General features: G+C 32.1%; 4 protein-coding genes across 5 annotated transcripts; 1 reads left to right on the forward strand and 3 right to left on the reverse strand.

Annotated features, from left to right (window-relative positions):
• Positions 1-373: 373 nt before the first annotated feature.
• Positions 374-2,239, forward strand: LOC131665689 (sialin-like). Its single transcript, XM_058937746.1, has 4 exons — positions 374-511; positions 580-818; positions 915-1,410; positions 1,506-2,239. Exons 1-4 carry the CDS (start codon positions 475-477, stop codon positions 2,237-2,239), a joined length of 1,506 nt encoding a protein of 501 aa, XP_058793729.1. The 5' UTR covers positions 374-474.
• A 3,864-nt stretch (positions 2,240-6,103) lies between these two features.
• On the reverse strand, positions 6,104-11,087 carry LOC131665633 (sialin-like). Of its 2 annotated transcripts, XM_058937667.1 has the most exons (6): positions 10,966-11,087; positions 8,870-8,942; positions 8,227-8,320; positions 7,902-8,137; positions 7,330-7,825; positions 6,104-7,253 (listed from the first exon to the last, which is right to left on the reverse strand). In XM_058937667.1, exons 3-6 carry the CDS (start codon positions 8,240-8,242, stop codon positions 6,523-6,525), a joined length of 1,479 nt encoding a protein of 492 aa, XP_058793650.1. In that variant the 5' UTR covers positions 8,243-8,320; positions 8,870-8,942; positions 10,966-11,087; the 3' UTR covers positions 6,104-6,522. The 2 variants fall into 2 exon arrangements, with proteins under 2 accessions (XP_058793650.1, XP_058793651.1); XM_058937668.1 differs by lacking the exon at positions 8,870-8,942 and having other exon boundaries at positions 10,966-11,029.
• A 2,569-nt stretch (positions 11,088-13,656) lies between these two features.
• On the reverse strand, positions 13,657-14,859 carry LOC131665714 (peroxiredoxin-2-like). The gene is made up of 3 exons (XM_058937770.1): positions 14,706-14,859; positions 14,348-14,568; positions 13,657-14,270 (listed from the first exon to the last, which is right to left on the reverse strand). Exons 1-3 carry the CDS (start codon positions 14,748-14,750, stop codon positions 13,811-13,813), a joined length of 726 nt encoding a protein of 241 aa, XP_058793753.1. The 5' UTR covers positions 14,751-14,859; the 3' UTR covers positions 13,657-13,810.
• A 247-nt stretch (positions 14,860-15,106) lies between these two features.
• Positions 15,107-19,186, reverse strand: LOC131665713 (negative elongation factor A-like). Its single transcript, XM_058937769.1, has 6 exons — positions 18,961-19,186; positions 17,814-18,246; positions 16,993-17,418; positions 16,366-16,550; positions 16,178-16,277; positions 15,107-16,097 (listed from the first exon to the last, which is right to left on the reverse strand). Exons 1-6 carry the CDS (start codon positions 19,168-19,170, stop codon positions 15,874-15,876), a joined length of 1,578 nt encoding a protein of 525 aa, XP_058793752.1. The 5' UTR covers positions 19,171-19,186; the 3' UTR covers positions 15,107-15,873.
• Between the last annotated feature and the right edge of the window lie 69 nt (positions 19,187-19,255).

Consider the following 19,255-nt stretch of genomic DNA (forward strand, 5'->3'; position numbering starts at 1 on the left):
GTTACTATCAGATGTAAAACTGCTTTTTGATCAAGTAAATAAAAACTGCGAAATCGACGTAGTTATATTTAGATTTATCAAAGATAATAGAACCCCGTCGTACCAAAAAATAACGTGATTTGTAACGCGACGAATCACGTGATGTTTTTTAGCTATGCATGACAAGGACAGTGAATCATTCATCGCCGAGACCAAAATACTATTCTTATCTGTTTACGTGAATACACTGAATATGTACAAGCAGCTGTCTAGATTTCTTGATAAAAATATTGATAACGCTATTCGGTCATAGGCTAATGACTGAAAAAATCTTTTTTCAGAACAGTATGAAATCTACAGCTTCACGTTTCATTAGCATTTTACAAGAACTAATGCAAAACATATCAAATTATTATAATATGAATTTCGTGATTCAGTAAAAATTTGTGACATTTATTTAATTGGAGGTAGTATTTTAGAAACACTAAGACTAGAATGTCAAACACTTTTGAAAATTCACAACCTTCGAAATGTAAAACATAGTGTTTAATGAGCTTAAAATTTTACTTAAACTTAAAGTTTTCTTAATATTATTTCTAGGTGGATACATACCTCAAAGATGGATCACCGTGATTTTAGGATTTTTAAGCTTTATCAATGCCTACAGCATGCGAGTTTGCTTATCAATAGCCATTACAGAAATGGTTTTGCCACCCAAGAATACTGGAATAGTGAATTCAGATGAAACTTGTGTTGAAAATTTTAATTACAATAATACGCATGTAAGGTCTGCCAATCGTTCAGATGATGTTCAATATGATTGGAATGAATATACTCAGGTAATAGAAAACTATTATTACTCCATCCGGTTTCTCAAAGCTACTGACTTTAATATAATTACGTTCAAGCATTGATAGGTTGTTTCTTATTTTCAGGGAGTGATACTCTCTTCCTTTTACTGGGGATATACATGTACTAGTGTACTAGGTGGCATAATATGTCAAAAACTAGGCGGCAAACACACTCTTAGTCTGGGGGTTTTATTCACATCACTATTTACACTTCTAATACCCTACTCCATTGAGTGGGGTGGCGCCACAGCCCTTATTATTTTGCGAGTAGCCACTGGTCTCGGAGAAGGCACATCATATCCAGCAATGGCTCATTTATTTGCTCATTGGGTGCCAGAGGATGAGCTTTCAAAGGCCGGGACTGTGGTTTTTAGTGGTGCGCCGTTAGGTACCATTTTCGGAATGTTAATTTCTGGGATTATCTTGCAACATTCGCACTACGGTTGGCCGATAGTGTTCTATTTCTACGGTAGCGTTGGACTAGTTTCATTTCTCTTCATTGCAGCATTCTGCTATAGTCAACCTAGTGATAATCCATATATTTCCCACAAAGAATTGACATATCTACGAAATAAAATGAGTATGTAAACATAACAGGCAATGCATTAAACATATTGAATTTTACGATAATGAAATTCCATACAATTTTTCATAATAAATACAATAATCTTTTAGAAAATACGCACAAGAACGTACCACCCACACCTTGGCGATATATCTTAAAATCTCCACCAGTTTGGGCTTCTTTTATAGCGAAATTTGGCAATACTTGGATATTCATGACAGTTGTCAGCGATATGCCAAAGTACATGAGCAGTGTCTTAAAATTTTCTGTGCAAGACAATGGTTTTCTATCATCCATACCCCATCTGTCGACGTGGATAGGTGCTACACTCACTTGCTGGATCGCTGATAAAGTGATCAAAGAAGGAACAATGTCGATCTCACTTGTAAGAAAAGTCGGATGCACCATCGCCTCGCTTGGTCCTGCAATATTTCTCATCGCAGCTTCTTACGCTGGCTGCAACAGGCTTAGTGTAATTGCATTACAGTCTACTGGTTTAGCCCTCGTTGGTTGCGCTTATTTCAGTGTGTTTGTTAATGTACTAGACTTGAGTCCAAACTATGCAAGTTCAATAGAAGGTCTTGGTAATGGAATCGCGGTTATCAGTGGCGTGTTAGCTCCGTACTTAGTTGGATTGATAACTCCCAATCAAACGATGAGTGAATGGCAACTAGTGTTCTGGATTGTATTTGCAATCGCTGCAACGAGCAACGTAATCTTTTTGATTTTTGGTACTGGACAGGTACAAATATGGAATGATCCTGGTTTCTTGATCGAGAAAAAGATCGCGATCACAAACGAAATTAAGGAAAGTGTACATCTATTTCATATAAATAAACAGTAAATATTGCATTAGCAACTAATTTTCAAAAAACGCAAATTTTTCAAAATGTTCAAAGTATTGAAGCCTATTAATATAATTTTAAACCAGCAACAAATTTTATAAATAGCTCAACATATCCAGCTACATAGCTCATTTGCTAGCATATTGCATTCTTAAAGATTAGCATTCAACAGATGATTTAGTAATTTTTAGCGGTGCACTGTTAGGTACCATTTACGAAGTGAGAATTTGTGGTGCTATCTTGTAATAATTAAAAATCGTCTGACTTATGATTTTTACTTATACGGTAACACTGAACTCATTTTGTTTATATTGCCATCACTGCGTTGTTACATTTTACACTATGGCAATCCATACATTTCTCAATTGGGAATATAATGAACCATCCTTTTAAAGCCATATTAAAAAATCGAATCTCTTGCAACTTTTTTATTGTTTTCCTAAAAAATATAGCTAAAAACATACAACCCATACCTTGACAGCATATTATAAAAATGAGACTTCATTATAGCGAAGCTACAGTAGAGTTTGGTAGCATTTGAATATTTTTGAATGCTGATAAAATCATCAAGAAAGGAAAGGTACCAAAGGTCACAAGAAAAGCCGGTTCCACCATCACCTCATTTGGTTCACAATATTAGTCCTCATGACTTCTAATACTGGTTGATTCTATATTTTTATATAAGAACAGAGTTGTCCACAAAAATGCAATCAAACAAGGTATTCACAAAGGACCTTTAATAGACTACCTATCAAAAAAATTGTTCAATAATTTAAACAAATTGTTAAACAATGTAAAATTTTTACTAAAAATAGCCAAATTGAACAGAAAATCAACACACGCGCAAAAAAAAAAAACCTCAACAAATATCTTTGCACGTTTTTACAATTAACAAAAAAAGTGTCAAAAGGGCACGCCTCCATTACTCTTAGCGCACTACTCTCGCTAATTCTATACATCCTCAAGCCGTTTGATCTCAGACGCGAGATAGTCAACAGTGCATGCATTTTTATTTCACGCCTGTGTACTCACCGAACACAACAGAGTACATACTCCTCAAAAGACGTGGCCTTCTTTTCTCCATGATATCCTGCCGATATGTTCATTACTCTAACAAAAAAAAGTCAGAAAAAAAATTCGCACAAGCATGCGACACTTGGGAGGTATGTTCGCGTGACACAAAAATACAAGGTCTTCAGTTCTGTGACTTAGCTTTTTCGTTGTGTCTGCTATCTCTTTGAGAGGTGGGCGCATATACACTTAACTTATCGGTGCTTCGTCATCTATAACGAGAGTGCAGTTAATTTACACCTGCGCAGCAGCTAAGTAATGTGTACTTTGGAATGCTAATGAATTGAATTCTAAAAACTTGCTATTTTTGCCGTTAAATGAGATTTGATACTCTGTCTCTGATATGCTACCGTGACAGACAATGCTTTCTAGATTAAAATATGTTTCGCAAATAGACGATGAAGTATTGAATTGTTATTTCTTTGAGCGACGGTACCATCTTTAGTTCCTTTTTCCGATACCGTTTGCAGTATAAAGTACTTATACAATTAAATTCCTCTTATATTCTTTAAGCTCTTTCGATTCCTTTCGCAACCGTATGTGATTAACATATAAAATAATATAAAACTATATAAAACTTGATAAAATTATTCCACACTTGGCTACTGTGTACTTAAGAATTTATCAATAATCGATATTTTCTATTAAAGTCGGATGATTTAATGTGATCTGAAGAATCATCCAGCAGATTTGAAAGAGTTATTTTCAGTAGTAGAAGAAAAAAATCAGAAACATAAACGATAAAATCAATTCCCTTCGAAGAAAAAGAGGCCATGCCAACGTCGTCTTTCCGGCAGCTCTCGAATATGATTAGTCCTAAGAGACTACCATAGAGTGACGAAGAGCTTGGTAGTGGATTGAATCTTGCGTGGGGTATAATATATAGGAGAGAGAGAGAGAGAGAGAGAGAGAGAGAGAGAGAGAGAAACGAAGGAGAAAAGAGCCGCAGGATGAGCCGTTTATCTCCGGCGTCACTTTTCAGTTTTTTACCCTCATCCCTGGGCGTCTTAACCCTCGAGAAAATGCTCTCTATCTCTCTCTCTCTCTCGTCTACGGTTGCTTTATCCCATCCTTCAGGGCGTTACCACCATTGCTCGCGCGAATAATAAGCTCTCCTCGTTGGCATTCTTTCTCCTTTTTCTTCCTTTTGTCAACTTATTCAGCTTTCACCTCTTTTACCTCCTGAATAATTTTTAACATGCTCGAGGAAAAAGCTCGCGTCGCGTTATACAGTCGTCTTGTCAATTTGTCCTTATTAATCCGTGAGAATGGGATGATGGATGCGATTACCCTCTTTCCTTTCACCACTGAATATACGAGTTTCTCTCTTCGTCTTGTTACGGTATCGTTGTAAGTAATAAGGAATTTTTTAAGGTAATGATGACGAATATTCTTATTCTCATAAAAACTCACAAAGTAATTTATTAGGAAATAACATGACACTGTTGCGATTTAAATGAAAGTCTGTACATTCAATGATTACATTTTTAATGTTGAACTTCTTTAATCTATAGATAAAAATATCACTCATTCGAAATTAAAATAAAGGAAGTAAAATTTTGGAAGTATATGAATCATCGAACAGCAGTAATAAAATCAAGAAATCTTATTCCATAAAACTATTATTGGATATCACGACAATAAATGCACAAGTTTTTAAACCTTGTGATATTTTAATAATTGATATGTATTATATTAATCACTTTAGCACATTACTTATTGTATAACTTATAATTATTATAAGTCATAATAAATAATTAGAAATCTAATATAAAAAGTACGAAAACTTTTTGTCATGAGCAATGTCTTCAAATTGATTGTAAGTCAAAAAATCAAAATTAATAATTATAAACAAGAAAAAATAGTGGACGAGCAAAACTCATTTCTGTGATAGCAAATGATAAAAAAGCTCGCATGCTAAAGGCATTAGGAAGGCTTATAACAATCCAAGACAAACAGTAATCCATCATCGAGATACTTGTGAACTTAAAAATGAATAAAATGTAATTAATTGTTAGACATCTCAACACAACGTTATACTTTTAAAGCTTGGATAATTTCAGAGTGGTCCAATATTATATGTATATATTAAATTCTCAACTTAACGTTGAAATAGTTAAATTATACTAATGCTATTATAAAATGTCGAAAACGAAATTTTAAACTAAATAACATTAACTATAGAATTGATTTCCTTTTGTTGAAAGATCCGAACTTGTTGTAAACAATTTATAACTAACGTAATTTACATTATTAAAGTTTTCATTGAGCGATATATGAAACGTTCGTATAAGTATAATAAGCTTCAATAAATATAAGCAATTGTTAGTGTTTGATATGAAAAACATTATAACACGTTCACACCGGTGGCAGAAAAAAGTAATTATAACATTTTTATCATTTAATGACGTATCGTCGTATCGAAAAATAAAGTTATATATACATGTAGCCTCGAATGGAAGTTTGCGCCCGAGCGAAGCGAGGGTAAAAAGGTCACGCGAGGCTAACATTATTTTCTCGCACTAGTATCGAAATATACTATTTCGTTTTCGAATTTTGCAAAATATATGAAAAAGATCGAATGCCTCAAATATAGAATTTAGAAAATCATAATATAAACATGATAAAATTTAACAAGCTCAATGTAGGCAATTTCATTAATAGATAACAATTCAAACTATTTGGAAATTGACAATGTATGTATAAAAAACTTTATAGATTCAATGCAAATCGTGATTCGAATTTAAATTTTTTATTAAATCCAAACAACTATACAATGTTTAATTGAAACTAAATACAATTGTTTTATAAAATCGTAAAAAACAACTAATAAAGATACATTGTATGAAATCCTACATCATTATGTAGTTTGTTTTTTTTGTTTTTTAGCGATAAAATAATAAAAAAAGAAAATTTTAATGTTCGTACGATTTGAACATATTCCATTCGTACTATCATAAAAAATAGCACGTTTACTGATAATTTAAACATTTCAATGAAAAGCTCGTTGGAAAAATTACAAGCGTATGTATTTCAATGGTTAATTGTATTACTACCGGCCAATTAATTTATTTATTTAACATGGGGTCTCTTGTGGACATAATATTATAAAAATCCAATATTTAATACTTTTAAGTTAATTTTTACTATTTAGATGACAGATTTAAAAAAACTCTAGTAATATATAAAATTAATTCGTATCAAAATTAGATCAAAATTTTTCATTCACAGGTAAAAAAGATTCTGCAACATTATCTTCATCCGTAAGTATCTTCTGATTTTTAAAATTTGGATTATTCCATTCTTGCACATCCGCACTGCCGTAAATCAAATATACGAAATTGCTCGTGATAAAAAGAGCAAAAACAATCCAAAATACGATTCGCCACTCACTAATCGTTTGATTGGGTGTTATCACGCCAACAATGTAAGGAGACAGCATGCCACCAATGACGGAAATTCCATTGACAAGTCCCATAATTGAACTAGCGTAATTTGGACTTAAATCGAGAGCATTAATAACCAAGCTGAAGAAAGCACATCCCATAAGCGTCAATCCTAACGTCAATAGAGTAATCGCGAGAAAACCATCACATCCAGCATAAGAAGCTGCAACGAGAAATATTGCAGGACCAAGTGAGGCTATAGTGCAGCCGATCTTCCTTACACCGGTTATCGAAACAATCTGTTTGGTAATGACTTTGTCGGCAATCCAACATGTGACTGTGCTACCTATCCACATTGAGAGATATGGTATGGATGATAAGTAGCCATTGTCTTGTACGGAAAATTTCAAGACGCTACTCATGTACTTTGGCATGTCGCTGATTATTGTCAAAAATCCCCATGCATTACCAACTGATACAACGATCAATGCCCATACTGGTGGAGATTTTAGTATGCAACGCCAGGGTGTCGATGGTAGATTCGAATGCTTGTTTTCTGCAAATCAAATTAACGAATCTTTTCAAATACTTATATTAAAAACTAATGTTGAAATGTCAATTTTGATACACACTCAATTTTCTTTTTAGGTAGCTTAACTCCTCTTCCGTGATGAACGGATTGTCGCTTGGTTTACTGTAGCAAAATGCCGCATTCAACAAGAAAGACGCCAGTCCGACAGTTCCGTAAAAGTAAAACACCATCGGCCAACCGTTTTGCGAATTTTGCAGTATCACGCCAGAACCTAACATCCCAAAAATCGTACCCAGTGGTGCACCGCTGAAAACCATCGATCCAGCTTTAGATCGTTCGTTTTCTGGAATCCAATGTGCCAACAAATCGTTGAGTGCTGGATAAGCTGTGCCTTCTCCGAGACCCATAACTAGTCGCAAAACTATCAGTGCAGTTGAACTACCCCAATAAATACTTGTGGGTGTTATCAGAGTGAACAATGAGGTAAAAAGAATGCTTAAACCTAGAGTATGTTTTCCCCCAAATTTTTGACTTATGATACCGCCAAGTAAATTGGTAAATATGTACCCCCAGTAAAAAGAAGAAAGAATGAGACCCTAAAAATAAATTTCAACTTTATATATTTATATCTTATTACTTTCATAATTTGCGTTGTTTAGGCTTATAAGTTACCTGAGTATGTTCGCTCCAATCATATTTGGTTATATTGAAACGATTTACGTGTACGGAATATGTAGTATTACCATCATAATGTCCAGAACAAATTCCATCAGTAACTATTATAGTATCGTTGGGAGGCAATGTCATTTCGGTGATAGCTATAGATAAACAAATACGCATGGCATATTCATTGAAGAGACCTACAAATCCTAGAATCACGATAATCCATCTTTGAGGTATCTTCAAACCTACAATAGATGAAATAATATTACAAGAATGTACTTGAACAAAATCTATCATGGGAATTACATAAACAGTAAGAATTATGTCAACCTACAATTTTTTAATGACATTGCCCTATCTACCTGGTCAGAATACTTCAATTTATTTCTTCATTTGAAAACATAAGTAATTATGTGTCAATATGTAATCTGCAAAAAAACGAAACTAATTTAAAGAGCATACATTTTTTTTAGTAATATTTATTTTTATCATATCATTGATCTATGTTTTCTGTCTCACAAAACTCTATTACAAAAAGTTTCAAGTAACGATAGCTGTAACAAAATTATGATATAATTTCTTACATATTAATTTTATTGCATCGTCACTTGATCGTCACTTGAACTTTTTACTGGATTTAAATAAGAGTTTTGGTACAATTTCTAAAAGTTATTATTAAGAACTCATCTGCCAAATACTTATTTAAATTGATTTGTATAAATATGCATTTATATGATAAGCTATCGCTATTATTAAAATCGTTGGCATGAGACATCATTCATTCTATAAATGAGCACAAATTATTGTTTAGAATATTAAACATTTATTTGAATATAATACAACGAATCAAAATTAAATTTATGAGTTAAATTATACTAAAATAACACAAGTTACCTCAATTTTAGTAATTTGCGAAATACTATTATGTTTTTTATATAACAGATCAATATTTTTTTCAAAAAATATAAAATACTTACTAAATCAAATTTATGCATAACATCAATTCGTAGCCAATTTATGAACATCACAAGCTTTATCTATCAGATCCATCTACAAATTTATATCTTATTTTTATTAAACACTCAAATATATAAACAATGTTCAATGCATCTTCTAAAATAAAAACAATGGTAAAAATATTATTTCATTTTTAATTGTTTCTCATATAGGAAAAACACTATCAATAACTGGTATTGCTATTCAAAGTACAACTTAATGTATAAATAAAATTATTTAACTTGACTTTGAACTGATAGAACAGTGTTAGCATTAAAATTAGCATTATAAAAGGACTGTTCGTGAATGTATGTGTAGTTTATGAAAAATTGGGAAAAAACTTCACAAGATTCGGTTAGGTTTGATCTTGCATGCAAACTATGTTTGCACGTAAGCGCAAACGGAAACCGCCTAAATGGAGAAAAACCCTTGGTTGATTTACATTGATAAAATTTGCGTTCAATCGTGGTGTAAAGAAATAACAACGTGTTATGATTAATTGATTACAATTGATACTTAAAAGTATGCATATATATGTCGGATGTAAAAGAAATTGAAATTGGTTAATTTGTGGCTAACCGACCAAATGATATGTGAAATGAAACACGTGGCGTTGTGATGTCGATTGACTACTTTGTGGCTAGTCGACCAATATAATGTACGTAATGAATTGATAGTTTTTTAGTCGCTGTGGACTTGATTAACTATTTTATGGCTAGTCAACCAATGATACGTATAAGTGTGTGTGTAAATTGTGTTTGTGTTACCTGAGTTCGAGGAGGGTTTGTCTCGCGGCGATTGCTAAAATAGCACGACTTAAACAAAGAGAACTGATTGGAAGAATTCTTTAGAAACTAGAATAAATACGCGTCTATTAAATACTATTTTAATTGAAACTAATTAAGCTTAACTATACTACATTGACAAATTAAATGAGTTAAAGAAATTCTGTTTAACGAATGTAGAATTCAAAATGTGCGATTAGTTCGGACGAATGATTTATACTGCCCTGACCTCCGCAACTAACCGATAACGCGCCGCCACCCGAAACGCATACTCTCCCGTACTCTCCTTAAATAAGAAAGAAAGAAAAGTCTTATAGTTAGATCGTAGTTAGGCATGCTGAGTAAGTATATCGAGAAAGGAGAAGAGAAAAGAGAGAGAAAGAAATAGTACGTGGCCACTAAGAGAGACGAGAAAGCGCAACTATATTACAACCTTATACTTACCCTTTACTATATAGGAAATACTTTCGTCTTTCGACGAAACAAATAGAATAGAATTTCATATCTACGTACTTTATAACGCGAATTCCGATAAAATCACCTGTATTTTCTCGTAGATAATACTAAGATAACGGAATTCATCATTATTTGTGCTAACATGCCCTGTTTAAATCATACAGATATGTGTATGTTTTTTAAGCCATCACAATATTAAACATTTTTGATAATTGTGCGAATAAAAAATCTTCAAGTCGATATTACAAGCGATTTCTAGGATCTATTGAAATCTACTGAAACATAAAAGTAACAGTTGAAGTGGCATTCGCATTGTGAAATTAAATTTACTATAATAATGAATAACCGTTATGAGTCAATCTGTTTAAATAATTAAAAATGCTAGAAACGAAACAAGCGTAGCTTATCTTTATTCCCAATTTGTTTTAATAGACTGAATATTTAATAAAGTTTATTGGAAGAAGATCTATACAATTTATTGAAAAACTAATTTTAAAACGTTGAAGAAATAAGTTTATGGAAAAAGTGCTCTGCTCATCTCACAGTAAATAAAGGAAATAAACTCTAAAAATGTTTTTCGTTTATTCTGATATCTCGCATCATGTACGGCGCTAAAGTTTCTCAATAAAAGAGAAAATATTACACACACATATATACACACACATATATGATGACTTTCGTGGAACATACAAGTTAAAATTGAGATTATGAAACTTGTAGAAGTGAAAACAGTTTATCAGTACACACCAGCAAAGAAAATTTCATGCTTGCTATTTAACTATTTATTATAGTCACATTATAATTTTAGATAATTATATATTGTAAACAGTAATTACCCGTTTAGTTTAGGAGATAAGTTACATTGTAAATTTCTTGAGATGAAACGGTAACGGCTTTCTCGGACTGTGTCAACCGATCAAATGAGATATTACACAACATGTTGGATATCGTACCGTTGTGTGATTTTTCATGCGTGTTAGGTTTCAGTCTACATCGCAAGTTACATATAGTAACGCTTTTCCTTGAAAAACGTTGGTAAATGTAACGAATATCGTAACTTAGTTGCCTTTTTCTCGCAAGCGATTTTTTATTTCCAAAGTTTGAAGACGACTACAAGAAAAAGACTTGATTTTGTGTAGTTTCTTATTAGTTAGATAGTTGTTATAACTACTTTGATATCACTTGTTTCGTGTCTATGGTATAGAAATTTTCAATAACAATTTCTAACGAATATTTTTAAACATGCTATAGAAAAATAGGAACTTGTCCAATGATACTTTCATATGATATAAACAACTCATGTACATTCTAGAAGAGTATTTAATCTATCCAATCACAAACGTTTTTGTAACTATTTGAAATCAACTGATAACAAATAAATGAAAGCTAATCTATTAAGAATATATTTATTCAGACCTTGGTTCTATCTATTAATAAAAGAAATAAAATGAACATAACAAGCTTCTCAAGCGCGTTTTATACTCGCCGTCGGATTCAGAGAATGATATTTTCATTTGACATAGTCAAAAGAAAATGTCATGGTCAAAGAAAGAACATACTCATGAGTATAATAAAATAGCAATATTTACACATAATGTTATATGTAGACACAGCTTGATATAGAGTATTAAAAAAATTTTTTTCGCTATTTGATTGAAGAAATTTTCACTACTTAAATTGAATAAAACTTGAGCAAATACGCTTACATGTGTTTTTTAACTCCGGTCATGTTCATTCTTGTCAAATGTTTTTTTATTTCAAGGTGATTATTGTTATAATCACTTTCATTCAAACAAGTATCGTGTTAGAACGTTACTGTACTGTTCTGTGTTGATCAGTTGAATCACAATTGACAGATATATCCGAATTGCACACGAATTTAAAAAGATAAAAAATTCCAAACCAATATTTAATAATTAACGGGTATAAGTGAAACAAAACCAGTGCTTGAATTGGCGTTCAAGTATAAACTTCTCTCGCGTATTGCTTGCAATAACTTTTGGTACGGTATCTGAAAATATCGAAATGAAACATAAATAATACATAATAACAAGATACCTTCATTATGTACATTACGTTTGCATAAATATATATAATATGCCAAAAGTGCAGTTTATGAAAGATCTAATATATATTTATAGTTAACCGTTGAAAAAATTTGATATTTAGATATCGAACCTTCTAATTTTTAATATATCTAAAACTAGTTATTAATTTTAAGAAATTTATACTCTTTAAATCCAAATGAAGAAAAGTATACGTTAATTCTATTTACTTATCATCTATTTACTTATCATTAGTAGTAGTAGTAGTAGCGTAGTTAAAATAAAGTACATATAGAATAAAAATTCCATTTAATTTCTATTTGTTAGAATTATATTTCGATTCATCGAAAATAGTTTTTTTGTTAAAAATTTGAATGATTTGATAAAATAAGGATATTGTTATCAATGAAAAAGAATATTATCTTTTCTATTTTTTAGTGATAACTGTTTTGAATCATATTTTTCATAGCAAATTGATAAATGCAGATTACTGCTTGAGTACTATTTTTACAATAAACGTATTAAATGTAATATATAAGAACACATAAAAAAGTATTCTATTGATTATATAATTTGATATTGTAAAAAAGTGAATGTTGTCCTCATAAGATAAAACAATTCGACGAGCTAAACTTTTGAATTTTGAAAGTATCAGTTACTGAATTAAAATTTTTTTTTTTATGATTAGAATAATTTTGTATCATAAACATTTCTTGTACCATAAACAATTCTTTGACAAATTAAAAATTAAATATTCCGCGACTTGAAAAAGAAGCACCCGTCTCAACTCCCGCAGTAAGAATCCAAGGAAAAACTTGAGGGATCGTCGTCTGCCGCGATTTCAATCAGCCGAGCAAAAGAGCACGCATGCGATACGCAGTTGAATGGATAAAAAAGCGAAGAGGAGAGAAAGAAAAGCAATCTTGCGCCAGTTGATTTGATTCTTTGTGGCGGTTCCCCAATAAAAAAAGGAGCCCCCAACTGATATCCCAAAGAAAACGATGCGGTGGTTCGAGGCTATTGCGATTGACATTCGTGCACGCGAATCATTACAAAAGCCAGTGCCCAATTTTCCATTTGCTATTATTGTGTATTATTAAGAATTTGTTTTTTCACAGTTGCGATTCAAATGTTTTGCCAATGCCGCGGAGAAAATTGATTAGATAAAATTCATGACAAGTATTTTTTATTATTTATTGATGCCGTTTTAATGAAAAACTAGTACCATGCAAAATTCTTCAGGCTGCAATGGCCTAAAATTTGAAGTTATAAAAAACAGAACATGATTTTTTCCTTAATATTATCAAACAACAATATGTATTAAAACTATTTATTAAAAATAATCTGATAATTATCTAGCAATTAATTAATTTTCAATATATATTGCAGAAATAATCAGCAAAATCTATTATTATTATTTGTAACTAATTTTAATGAAGTATACGGATTAAGTTTTGAAAAGAATTAACCACAATATTGAGGTTGAAAATATTTTTTTATTGTACTTAATTAAGGCTTTATAAAAGTTATACAGTTGCAAAAATAAAAAACAATGAAACAATCGAGTTTGAAAAATTTTGCTCTATAAAAGTTATTAAAGTATAATCAGAGGGAAACAAAAGTCTCACTATTTCATTTAGTTGACAGACTTGAAATATTCTTTACTATCTTTTGGATTAGGTTTAATTGTTTTTGCTTCTGGTTGCCAATTAGCAGGGCATACCTCTCCATGTTTCTCTACAAACTGGAAAGCTTTGATGAGCCTTAAAGTTTCATCAACACTTCTTCCAACAGGCAAGTCATTAACTGTGATTTGTCGCAGAATGCCTTCTTTGTCAATGATGAAAAGACCTCTCAATGCAATACCTTGATCTTCAATAAGAACATCATATGATTCAGAAATTTTCTTACTCAAATCACTGAGCAGAGGATATCCTAAATCACCTCCTAAACCACCTTCTTTTCTTGGAGTGTTAATCCATGCTAAGTGACTGAAATGAGAGTCAATGGACACTCCTATGACTTGTGTGTTGAGAGCTTCAAAATCTTTGACTTTTTCGCTGAATGCTAGAAGCTCTGTTGGGCAGACAAACGTACTAAACAATATCAAACAATCAGTCAGCATAAATACAAATTTGTTTTGAAGGTACATTTTTTTAAATGATTTACTTACAAATCTAAGGGATAGAAAAATAAAACCACATATTTTCCTTTATAATCACTCAACTTAATGTCTTTGAAGTCTCCTTTCACAACTGCTGTTCCAAAAAAATTGGGTGCAGGCTTTGAAATTTGCAAGTTACCTAAGAGTCTTGAGCTGGCAGAAAAACATCTAACATTTTCTAACAATTGAGACTTATTTACTTTTGGTAATGTTGATGACGCCGTAGCTGTCTGAAATAGATTAATATACATTTAAATTTAATCAAACTTTCGTTATTCCACGAGTTGACAAAATTCACATATAAATAAAAATCCGATTGAAGCGTTTTCAAATGCCTATAATTTTTACTGTTAGCAAAGTTACTTACCAGTTTTTTAGCGTGTGGAATTAAATTAAGCAACAATCGTGACATTGTATAAAAAATAATTGACGATCGCAATTGTTCGTTTCACTAAACTTTCGATAAGCGGCGTCAAAAAATGCTGATTGCCGGAATGTAAATACATGCAAGGTTATGTAACCTCGATTAAATCTATCCAGATTAGACATCATAACCGCGATGTTTTTCTACAAGATCGACTGAGCTTTGTAAAAATTTAATAGCTTATTTTTAAAATTAAAGAATCATTTTCAAATTAAGTTGCAAATAACAAATCGACAGATATCTTGTTACAAGTATTGAAAATAGATTATATTTCGTTTTTTTACTTTCAAGTATGTAGGATACGAAACCTGTAAAAAAATAATTTACAACGATGTGTAGTCAATATAGGTATTTTATTTTTATAACAACGATATTAGTCTCGTTTTCTTCAGATAAAAAAAAAACATAAAAATTCATATATTTTCTATATATGTAATGAAATATGGTAGTAGTATACTTTTTTTATAAACTTGACTTACAAGCACAGTGTGTATCACTTTCAATTCCTAATGTTCTCAAATTAATTGGTTCGTTTATACTTTACAATCAAGTACACATTCTCGTAAAATAAAATTTATTACAAAATTTTTTTTAAGAAGAAAATTAACATATTTACAAGGAATATTCATGATCGTGTTAAAATTAAAACGAAATGCAATGAAACACTGTATGTACACGCAATAATGCAATGTCTTTAGAAAGCGCTTCTTCATCATTTACAATTTTTACATAATGATTAAAAGTGGCGTTCATTTCAAAATTATGACAGTTATGGTTTTCTTTTTCTACAAGAAAAAAATTATATATGAAACTATCACAAAATTATTAAGCTTCACATTCATTTAAGAATGAAGACTTTAAATGAATCTGAATAACTTCAACTTTGAATTATCTTACGCATGTAATAATGCACAATCGTCATCTCTCACATACTGAAATATATATATATACAAAGATATCTGATTGTACGTGATCATACATGCTTTCTTTATAAATATATATTTATATAAAATTAGAGTCTAACATTAAATAATTTTTGTCCAAGGCTGCTATTATCAACTAGACTAATGAAAAAATAAAAAAATCAAAGAAACAACATGATGCTTGTAATCTATTTGGCGGAAGCCTCAGCCGTATTCATTACTACCACAGCGGATTCATCGTTAACAATACGTCTATTTTTCTTAATACGTTTCCACTCGCCATTCGTATAGTTCATTTGGAAGTGCGTTTCCACTTGCATTAATACAGTCGATCCATCAGGTTGCGTAACTTCTTCTATATTTTCAGAAAGCATCACCGTTACAATATTACCCAACTTTGGACAAGGGTTGTCTGTAAACAGAATATATAAAACGAGTTAAATATATGTGACAATAAATTAAAAATACTATTTAGTACAGCTGAAAATGTACCTCTTGAACCAGCCATGAAACCTAAAATAAGAGCTTTTTCTGGCCTAGTAACTTTGTTCGCAGTCCTAAACATTTCTTGGGCTTCCAACATTTGTTCTCTCTATAAAATACATATAAGTTATTAAGTAATTTTCTGATAATCAATTTGTCTTACATAATAAAATATATAAACATAAAAAATTAATTACCGTAAGCGACAATCCTTTTCTTGTATTTGCCGTGTTCGGCTGTTGTTGGTTAGCCGCAGATATACGAATCTGCGTAACAGTTTGCGTTGGTCTGACGGTTTGCATAGGGATAGGTGCCGATTCCACTGGAGTAATAACAGGTTGCGTCGTTATAACAGCTGCTGTTGGTGTTGTAGGCGTCACAGCTGTAAAATAAATCACCCATTTTGTAAAACTCGATTCGACAATAAACACATCGGTGTATTAAATCTTTCATTTACATTATAAGCGATACTTTGAAAGTATTAAACAAGTTATATTATATGTTTGTGTTCTACTGTAACATAATAGTTCATTACCATTTACATTTAACGTTTCTTTTCTAAATGTTGAATGGTATTTTACAAAGGCTCAAGGAAATATTTCTTTTTAACATCTTCAAACGTAAGATTAAAAATACAAAAATAACGATAAATTATCTTTTGCTCAAATGACCTTCAAAATAATTTTTATATCTTATACAGTTTATTTATTTTGGGAAATAATATTATTAAACGTTCTGTAAACATATAATGTTCTTTCAAACTATGAATCCTGCATTAATAAAAATTCTACGTGCTACAATGTTTAAATTATTGTGGAACTTACGAGTCTGAGTGCTAGGCACTACGGCAACAGTGGGAACAGTTGTGCTAATAGGCGTACTGTAGGGTTGTGGTAAGACCGTGGCGGCAGTTGAGACTGGAGCAGTAGGAGTTGTAATAGGTGCAAGACCCTGAGCATATTCCGGAGTAATTGGTGTTTCGGCAGCTGGTGTAGGCGTTGTTGCAGCAGCTGCAGCCGCTGCTTTTGCCTCCTCAGCTTTCTTTTGCTGTTCTTCAATTTCCATAAGACGTTTGCGTTTTTTCGCTTGCGCGTATCCCATCGGCTGCTCATTTATATCCAATAATTTAATACCGCCGTCTTTTCGCATTCTACTTGCTAGAGGGGTACGATTCGTCATTGGCGAGCTTGATAGTGATGGTGAACGGAAACCTGATGATGGTACTCGACTTGGGATTCCCTTTAATGGTGCTGAAAATTTTGTTACTTGTTGTATTTCACATTCAGATAGATTTTCCTTAAAAATATTACCAGAGCGGTGATTAAATTAAAAATTATCAACTTTATAAGATTCACAGTGATGGTAAAAATTTCCATTTCAAATTTTATAGCATGCTTGTGTGAAGTTTTATAAAAATAGCCTATGATTATGGAGATGTATTTCTCTATTTTATGCAGACATGTCTATACATTTTTAACAATGAATATTGAAAAGAAATAAACAATTTGACAAAGAAATGGGACTTCACAATACCGTTTCTGTTTTTTTATAGCATCAAGTATATTTATCAGAATTAAACTAATTATGGTTATTTTTCTGTTCATTAAACTTGATATAATATTGAAATATAATAAATATATTTTACTTGTATCGGTCATTTTTCTTGGCATTCCTCTACTTCTGACTGGCACCGTTGGTGCTGCATTTTTTTTCAAATTGTTTTGAGCATCTAAACTCTTTTGATGGAGTTCTGATCTAAGCTGATGACTTTTTGGTTTCCTTTTCAATGTGAAATGTTGTGTTGCTTTTGGTAAATTACCCACAACAGCAGTTAAGGCAGGTTTGTTCAAGTAATGACATTCCAATGGTAACATAGCAGGATCATTCTGCTTCCTTAACAATTTTCGTAGATCATTGACTAGCTCGCCAAAGATTGGACGATGCTCATCTAGTTCGGCTATATCTGTATTTAGAGAGCCAGTATGTGGAAAGGTCTTCATTGCTTCGGATAACATTGAGACCCATAATTCACCATCCAACGATGCAACTTCAATGATATCTTCCAATTCACTTCGCCACTGAAACAAATTATACACTTAATGTGCTTTCTTACAAAGGTTATATATTGCTAAGTAAAGATATAATAATTTGTTCTTTTAAATTTAATTTTGAATAAACCTTTGAAAACAAAAATTATAAATGCATCGTATCCCTCGATTACAATTTAATTAATTAATTTATCTATATAAATAATCCATTAATGTATCACTTATTACTTTATTGCCATTTTTAATCAGTCAGTAGGTATAGTATGAAAGCGTAGTATACGTAACTCGATACAACCAACGACTATAAGCGTCTATATTCTTTTGTGCACTAAAGCTTGGAAAAAAAATATCTCATACTTTTGAAATTTGACTGACAGTAGGGAAAAATTTCTAAAACCATCGTAAAATTAAAAAAATATTCAGAAAAAAGAATTTCGCAAAAAGTAAAAATATGAGTCCCAAACCCATGGTATAGGACACAAACGCGTGCAAATATGCTACTGGCCACTCGAAAAACATTGTCGCGCTTGGCGCGGAACAATCAAAAGTGGGCGCCGCGATTAGGACCTGCGCACGCGTTATTATTTATTTTGCGCGAAGCTTTCGTAATCTCGTCACCTGTCCTGCATACACGATCTTAACCTCTTCGACGATCGTAAATGAAAATCAATCTGAACGTATTTGAATAATCAATCAAGCGAGATTGTGTGAAAAAATTAAAAGTTCAGAGAAAAAACACCATACTTCCTCGACATTTCTCCTAGGTATGTGGAAAAATGAGAGCAGCAGTTTGAGTTTGACTTGAGTTTGCAGATCAGGGAAACAATCTTTGATGTTGCGTAGTACTTCGGCATTGAGTTGAGAACAAATCGAACTGCCGGTCCAACTGTCGTTCGAGGTGCCAAGCTTGTTATGCAGCCACAGCGACGTATCGCTGTCCCGCACGTTCGCCATGTTGCTACTCTGCTGCATGTGCACCAGCTACTGACTGGCAGCCGCGCGAGTATCGCCGCCAAACACCTCCATCGGCAAGAGAGAG

The sequence above is a fragment of the Phymastichus coffea genome, unplaced genomic scaffold (assembly GCF_024137745.1).
Source record: "Phymastichus coffea isolate CEN01 unplaced genomic scaffold, Cenicafe_Pcof_1.1 PCOF00053, whole genome shotgun sequence".
In the NCBI taxonomy this organism is placed as follows: Eukaryota; Metazoa; Arthropoda; class Insecta; order Hymenoptera; family Eulophidae; genus Phymastichus; species Phymastichus coffea.